This window comes from Gossypium hirsutum, chromosome D01 (assembly GCF_007990345.1).
Source record: "Gossypium hirsutum isolate 1008001.06 chromosome D01, Gossypium_hirsutum_v2.1, whole genome shotgun sequence".
Lineage (NCBI taxonomy): Eukaryota > Viridiplantae > Streptophyta > Magnoliopsida > Malvales > Malvaceae > Gossypium > Gossypium hirsutum.
In genome coordinates, this window is record NC_053437.1 from 61,304,024 (window position 1) to 61,312,805 (window position 8,782).

An 8,782-nucleotide genomic window follows, 5' to 3' on the forward strand; every position below is an offset into this window, starting at 1 on the left:
AGCCGAGTTGGTAATAGTTGAAGACGATGTAGTTTGGTTAATATTGGAAGTTGATGGTCTAGTAGAATGTGTGGGATTAGGTACTTGATTTAAGACAACCCACTTCCCAGAATCAATCTTAAAGAGCATTATGCTTACAAATAATGGGCTTAAATCACAATTATTTGTACATGTAAATACAATACTACATTTCAATCTTTTCCAATCATAATTGCAAATACAATACTACTTTTTAATAATTATTTGTACATGTAAATGAGATAAAAGTTATATATATTTTTACAAAATGAAATTTAAATTTAAAATGTTATAAAAGTCTTAAAACTTCAATTTCATTATTAAACCAAACCCTCATTCTTCATTTTATTTGTTTTAAAATTAGAAAACCTTAATTAAACTAATCATCAATAAATAAACTAATCAATGATCAAACCTTGAACATGCTTTATTAAACCTTCAATTTCATTATACGAAATTATATTTAAATTTTAAATTTAAATTTAAATGTTCAAACTAATCAATGTTCAAACTTTGAACATGCTTTAATAAACTAATCAATATATTTATACGAAATGAAATGTAAATTTAAAATGTTATAAAAGTTTTAAAACTTCAATTTCATTAGTAAACCAAATCCTCATTCTTTATTTTATTTGTTTTAAAATTAGGTCACCTTAATTAAACTAATCATCAATAAATAAACTAATCAATGTTCAAACTTTGAACATGCTTTATAATTTTAAATTATAATGAGTTTAGTTATAATCTAACAAATACCAACAATTAATTTTAGGTCAATTATACATATACCTTTGAACTTTAATATATTTAAAATGTATTTAAATATATTTTCTTTCATTATTTTTTGGGTGATTGATAAAGAAATGAAATTAAAGTTGTAACGATATCATTTAATAGATACTTTTTTGCTTCGTGTGTTCTAAATTTGTGCTGTTTATTTTTATTTGATATTGTGTAATTGCAACTTCAATTCTTTGATAGTGTGTTCTAATTTTAATATGTTGCAGTAATGGCTCGTCTGCCTTTAATTGCACAAAGTGTGAGGCGTAAAAGAATTGGTATTGCATTGACAATATGGTTGGAAATCTGTAGAATTGCGGTTTGGTTCTTATTTAGAATGGGTGCCAGCCTTAGCCTACATAACATACTTATAGACCAAGGATTAGGTCCTATACCTTAGATTTTTATGCAAAACGGGATTATGTGAAAAGGCTTGTATATGCTAGTGACGATACTTGTATTGAACAAGTTAGGATGAATAGAACTGCCTTTTTTAAACTATGTGAGATGTTAGAATCGATAGGGGGATTAAAGTCGTCAAGAAACATGCTTGTTGATGAGCAAGTAGCAATGTTTTTACATATCATCTCCCATCACCTGAAAAATCGAGTTATCAAGCATCACTTTAGAAGGTCCGGGGAAACTGTTAGCAGAGCATTTCATAGTGTTTTAAATGCTGTCATACGCTTACAAGATGTGTTATTTAAAAAGCCGGAGCCAATTACAGTATTCTTCTGACATAAGGTGGAAATGGTTTAAGGTATTAGACTGAGTTTTATATATAGCTTGTACAACATTTAGTTGATTTAGATTTAAATTAGTATTCTAACTCAAGGTTTTATATCATGTGATATAGAATTGCTTAGGTGCTCTTAATGGAACCCACATCAAGATTAGGGTTCTAACAGTTGATAAACCTAGATATCGAACGCGAAAAGGTGACGTAGCAACAAATATGCTAGGTGTTTGTACACCTGATATGCAATTTGTTTATGTTCTTCCTGGTTGGGAAGGTTCAGTTGCTGATGGACGGGTTCTTCGAGATGCCATTAGTAGAATGCATGGACTAAAAGTTCCTCATGGTAAAGTGGATAGTTAGAGGACTTTGATATTGTTCATTAAGATCAAATTTTTTGTGTTGAATTAATCATTTTTTTAAAAAAATTTATTTTATAGGTTGTTATTATCTAGTTGATGCTGGATACACAAATTGTGAGGGATTTCTTGCACCTTTTAGAGGACAACGATATCATTTGAAAGAGTGGCATCAGGGTTATCACCCAAGTTCTCCGCAAGAGTTTTTTAATATGAAACATGCCTCAGCACGTAATGTTATTGAAAGATGCTTTGGGTTATTAAAACTTAGATGGGGAATACTTAGGAGTCCATCGTTCTATCCTGTAAGGGTGACAAATGAATTATTATTGCATGTTGTTTTCTCCATAATTTTATTCGAACCCATATGAGTATTGATCCTATTGAAGCGGAGGTGGGAGAAGGATTACCTAGTAATGTGGTGGATGACGATGAACCGAATATCATAAATATTCATCCATCGGATGCTTGGGCTACTTGGAGGATGGAACTAGCCAACCAAATGTTCAATGAATGGCAAGCATCTAGAAATTAGTTAGGTTTAGGGACAAAATGAATTTGAGTTAATTTGTTTATGTTATTTTATGTATCTAGTTTGTGAAACTTTTGTGGTGTTTGAATTGATTTTTGTGTTGTACTAAATTTGTTGAATTATAATTTAATTTCTTTTCATTCAGCATGTGTTATAATTTATAATTTAGTATTGAGCTTTTGATTCATGATATTGAACTTAATTATAATTTTATAAAGTGTTCACCTTTTGATTCATGATATTAATAGTAATTAATATAATTTGTTATTTTTTTCTTAAGATAATTATGTCAGGTGTCCCAGAATCAAATGCTTCTTCTCAAGCTTCTCGAGGAACCAAAAGAAAATGGGTTCCAGAAGAAGATGCAGCATTGGTTTCTTGCATGGTGGACTTGCACAATGTTGGAACATTTAATGCTGATACCGGGTTCAAAAGCCGGTTATTTAAACGAGTTGGAAAGAATGCTACAAAAGGTTTTACCAAATGCAATGTTGAAGGCGAAACCTAATATTGAATCAAGGATTAGGTTACTAAAAAGGGAGTGGTCAATCGTCTATGACATGCTTAATGGCCAAAACAATAGCGGTTTTGGTTGGGACGAGCATAGGTAGCTCGTTGTTGCTGAAGATGCGGTTTGGGACTCCTATTTAAAGGTAAGATTATTTCAAGTCTTTATTATCTTATTTTTACCAAACTTATAACTAATATGATTTCCTCATTTTTTTAGAGTCACAAAGAAGCTGCTCAATTCAGACATCGTATTTTCCCTTACTACGACCAGCTTACTACCATATACGCAAGAGATCGAGCAACTGGGAAAGATGCTCAAACAGCTGCTGATGTTCTTGAAGAAATAAATGCTAAGGGTGTACCTACTACAGGTATGGATGAAGAAGGAAACTCATTCTATGACTGCGAAGCTGACGTCTCTTTGGATGACATGGATGTTTCTGCTGCGGAGCCGCGACGAGGTAGAGACCAAGGGGGTTCCTCATCTTCAAACAAGAGAAAGAAGAAATCTGATGCTCGTGATAATATGTCTTCTTCATTTGATGAGGCTGCCACTTTATTGGCCGAAAACATGCGGGCCATTGGCGATCAAATCAGTAGGAGTATTGCCTCCGATGTGGTAGTTCAGCAGAAGTCAGAAGAATTCCAGATCATCCAAGAGAAAGCTACAAATTTATATTCAGCCTTATGGGAAATTGAAGGTTTAACCGACGATGAGCGGTATCGAGCTTTGAGTAAAATTCCAGATCATCCAACTCAAATGCTCGTTTTCTTTAGTTTACCTTCTGCTGCGCGATTGGAATGGGTCAGAAGATTTCTTTCTAACCATTAAAAATCAAAGTTCAAACTTTTTGATGTTGTAAAACTATATAACATATGGATTATGATGTAGAATTTCATTTTCATCTAACATTTTCTTAATATAAGTTAATTATGTTTATGCAGAATATAATTTTATATTATGATTTTAGTAAATTCATATAAGAACATTTATTATTAAGAATTTTATGAAATTATATATCATTATTAAATTATATTTAATATTAATTATTTTAAATTATATAAATTCATATAAGAAAATTTATTATCAAGAATTTTATGAAATTATATATCATTATTAAATTATATAAATTCATATAAGAAAATTTATTATCAAGAATTTTATGAAATTATATATTATTATTAAATTATATTTAATAATAATTATTCTAAATTATACAAATTCATATAAGAAAATTTATTAGTTATAATTATTTTAAATTTTATTAAATCATATATTTTAATTAAAATATATTTAATATTAATTATTTCAAATTATATTTTATAGTATCATATATTATGATTTTAGTAAATTCATATAAGAATATTGATTATTAAGAATTTTATTAAATCATATATTTTAATTAAAATATATTTAATATTAATTATTTCAAATTATATTTTATAGTATCATATATTATGATTTGAGTAAATTCATATAAGAATATTGATTATTAAGAATTTTATTAAATTATATATTTTAATTATAATATATTTAATAATAATTATGTTAAAATATGATTAAATTATTTATTATTGATATTAATAATCTTATTAAAATTTAAATAACAATAACAATAATCATTTACCCAAACAAATTTATGCTAAAGGTATTCTAATCATTTTAGTTTTTTACATTATGCTATTACGCCTCTATTCCATTACATTCAACCAAACAATTGATTTGCTATTACGCCTCTATTCTAATAGAGCAAACCAAACGTGCTGTAAAATTGTTTAGTGGGCTAACTTCAAGTCATCATTTAAAGTAGCAAATGTGGAACTTTGTATGAAATTAAGAGCAGAAGTATCAATTCATATGATTACATAATTTGTTATAAGATCTTCAATAATTTTGAACACACAGTTTGCACCCAAAATCCAAAAGAGCTATTTGTGTTTTGTAAAATGCTTGTTTTATAATCATATTCATGTTAAAGAAGATATAAATGTTCTGGCTAGGATATATATGGTGCCAAAAGGACCCAAGCCTAAGTGGTTAATTTTCGATATATCAGTGTTCAGTGGACAGGCTAAATGGTCAGTTTCCTATGTCACCAGCCTACAGCCCTCTACACAACCCCCTATGTTAGAACCCAGATTGATGCAAATGCTAAATACTGAAAAACAGAGAATGATCCTTGAAAATCTGACGACAAATATATATACTCAGCGAAATACAAAATATATAATCCAGTATAAAGTGGGATCTAATCCCAAGCACTTGTCATCCCCGGAGCATATCCTCCACCATAATTCCCGGGAACTCCGTATGCAGTGCCACTATTACCTCCGCCGTAGTGATCTAGGTTCCTACCGACTGAACCCTCCCTTCTGAAATCACGCCCACCAAAACGCCCTCCTCCTCCTCCATATCGTCGGTTTTTATTACCACCATAAGGAGCCCGGGATGCATATCGGGTGAGCCATGCAGGTACCTCTTGATTTGCTTCTTGCATTAGCTCAGCTAGCGGCCTTGCCATTGACAAATTGCCTTCGTTAAAGAAAGCTGTTGCCAATCCTGTTTTACCGGCACGCCCTGTCCTTCCAATCCGATGGACGTAATCATCAATGTCATTAGGGAGATCAAAGTTGACCACGTGAGCTACATGGGGTATATCAAGACCACGAGCAGCCACATCTGTTGCCACTAAAATTGGGGTCTTTCCGCTCTTGAAAGATCTCAATGCTAGTTCCCTTTCCTGCATAAAAACAAACCATGCATTTATACAGGCATTCAGCACGTACATTGCAACACATCTCAGACCAGCTTTCAACTAAAAACCCCGCTCTACTAGGACGTAGTGCAACTTCCAAAACCAGACTTAATCAGACACAAGAAGTCACCTTGAAGACAGTAATGCTCAATAGAATAAAAGAAACTAGCATATAATATAGGCAAAAGAGCATTAAGATAAATTATCATATCGAGCAACATATTTCCTAACAATTACCTGTTGAGTCCTATCACCGTGGATAGTGGTTGCTGGGAATCCATTCATGCACAACCAATGTTCCAATGAGTCAGCTCCTTTTTTTGTCTCCACAAAAACTAATGTCAAAGCTTGCTGAGAAGTAAAAGACATACACGGATCAACAACTACCAATTATCTCAGACCTATAGATTCAGTGAGACTAGATACCAGAATTAGCACCCTGAATGGTAAATATTTATCACAACATATATATACAGTAATTAACTCCAATCCAATGTATATCGTTAAAGGAACTTCAATAAGCAAGCCCATTTCTGATGGTCTCACATTACCTTTCCATGAGCTCCATTTTCCCTTTGTGCATGCAGAAGATCCATGAGATGACTTCTTTTATCAGACTCTTGAACAAATTCAACCCTTTGAACAATCAAATCCGTGCTAGAACCAACCCTCCCAACAGCCAAGAATATGTAATTTGCAAGAAAATCAGATGCAAGTCTCTGCACAATCACCGATTAACAAAAGAATTCAAACATATATAGAGATAACAAAAATAATTCAAACCAGCACTAAGTTAAATTCCAATGCAAAACTTGACAAAAATACGTCAAGAAAACCAGCTATAATACAGAGAAACTATATTTAATAGTTATAACCAACCTGTATCTCTCTTGGAAAGGTGGCACTAAACAACATTGTCTGTCGCACACCCCGATTAGGCATGTCCATTTGTTCCACTATCTTCCTGATTTGTGGCTCGAAACCCATATCAAGCATACGATCTGCCTCATCGAGCGCTAAGTATCTTATCATCTGCAATGATACTCTAGCCCTCTCTAGCAAATCAACCAATCGCCCTGGAGTTGCCACTAGAATATCAACTCCTCTCTCCAGCTCTCGCAACTAAGTATAGAACAAAGCATTATTATTCAGAAGTAGGGTTTTGCAAGGAGACTGATAAACCATCTAATCATTACAGATTTAGAAAGAGAAAAAAAGGGTCACATAAGAACAAAAAGAGAAATGCCAGGCAACAGAATTTGATACGGAGCATAAAATGAGTTTACTTAATAGTTAATCTAAACAAGCTAGTATACATATTAGCACAATTCAACCTAACCATATATTCCATGGAGAATATATCTAATAGCTTATGAAACACAACAGACCCCCCCCCTTTCACACTCTCACTCAATGAGGATAATACTGTTTGAAATTAGACAGAAATATCGAGTCAAAATCAGTCATCTCTCTGCACCATTGTTTCTCCTATGAATACATAGACTTTCCTTTCTGCTTGTTGCATTGATAATAAATAAAACATAAATTTTGTAAAGAATCCTGAAACCAAATATAACATAAAAGGAAATTGATATTCAAAACTTAATTCGATGCGATAATAACCTGTTGGGTAATTGGTGCCCCTCCGTAGGCAACTACAACCTTGACACCAGTTTGATATGAGAATTTTTTAGCCTCGTCGTGTATCTGAAATTTAATATTATCAGAATAAAGAACACATAGCACCATTCTAAAACATCAAATGTTCTAAAGAATAAGAATCTTACTTGACAAGAAAGCTCCCTTGTGGGAGATAAAATGAGAGCAAGAGGGTAAACAGTTCGTGCTACACGCGGTCTCTGTACATACTGTTCCCGCATAATTCCACTAATAATTGGAAAGCAGAAAGCAGCTGTCTTCCCAGACCCTGTTTGAGCACAAGCCATTAAATCTCTACCTCCTAATACTATAGGGATAGCGTGTCGTTGAACTGGAGTCGGTTTCACATACTTGCATCTCCTAATGTTTTGATTCAAAAGCTCCCCTAAATCTATATCAACAAATGTATTTACAGGCGGTGGCACATTTTCACCACTAATTTCCACCGGAATGTCCTCGTAAGCATCGAAATTGATCCCCGAATTCTCTTGTTCACCACATGCTTGGTCCTTAACATCAGCTTCATCATTATCATCAAATGGATTTACTTCCCTTTCTCTCCTATTCCAACCACCACTTCTATTGTTCCAACCACCACCACCACGTCCAGAAGAGCCATATACCTGACCCTGACGCCCTATTTCGGGCTTAGTCCCGCCGCCACCGCCCCCAATGCTTGGCCGGGACCATTGGGACACGCCGGTGGTACCATTAAAACTTGTCCTCTCAGTAACCGGTCCTGAAAGGTTATGTGTGTCGGAAGATGGACGGTTACGAAGGTGGGGCGGGACATAAGTGGACCGAGTTGGACGACGTAAGGAATTGTTGTCTGAAACTACAGTTTCAGATGCAGAGTTTGCTACAGAATCTGCCCATGAAGTTGTCATATTTTCCCAACCCTAAGAAAAAAAAACAAAAAAAAAAACTAACAAACACCTAATTCAACCACAAAAGAAAAACCCAAAATCCTCCAAAAAAAAAGCCTTCTTATCTCCTCCTCCTTGTAGATCAGACCTTATCAATGAGAATGCAATCAAAAGTCAACAAATGACAATCAACAAAAAAATTTCTGGAGAAAAAGTAAGAAAATAATCAAGCAAAAAGAAAAAGAAAAAAATCAAAACAAATCCCACAAGAAACAGATGAGAAAGAGCAGAAACCTTGTTGAAATTTCTTTTAGCAAGATGGGGTAGGAAGCTGAGAAAATGGGGGTACCTCGATTTTTTATAGTGTTGTTTGCTTTATGGATTTAAAGAAGAAGAAAAAAATCAGATTAAAACCTCTTCTTTTTGGTCTTTTCTGGTCTTTTATTTTCTTTGATTTTTCTTTCGCTTTTGGTGTTGGCGTTGAGCTAAAAATCTAAGAAACGAGAGAGTGTGAGAAAAAATCTACAGAAGGTTGTTTGGTGACCGTACAATTTGGGGCTTGC

At 33.3% G+C, this 8,782-nt stretch overlaps 1 protein-coding gene across 2 annotated transcripts; it reads right to left on the bottom strand.

Moving 5' to 3' along the window:
- Positions 1 to 5,112: 5,112 nt before the first annotated feature.
- On the bottom strand, positions 5,113 to 8,782 carry LOC107922187 (DEAD-box ATP-dependent RNA helicase 37). 2 transcript variants are annotated; one of them, XM_016852081.2, is made up of 7 exons: positions 8,514 to 8,782; positions 7,482 to 8,367; positions 7,318 to 7,401; positions 6,574 to 6,816; positions 6,246 to 6,413; positions 5,932 to 6,045; positions 5,113 to 5,679 (listed from the first exon to the last, which is right to left on the bottom strand). In XM_016852081.2, the coding sequence occupies exons 2-7, from the start codon at positions 8,238 to 8,240 to the stop codon at positions 5,188 to 5,190; spliced, it is 1,860 nt and encodes a 619-aa protein (XP_016707570.2). In that variant the 5' UTR covers positions 8,241 to 8,367; positions 8,514 to 8,782; the 3' UTR covers positions 5,113 to 5,187. The 2 variants fall into 2 exon arrangements, with proteins under 2 accessions (XP_016707570.2, XP_040943532.1); XM_041087598.1 differs by having other exon boundaries at positions 7,482 to 8,782.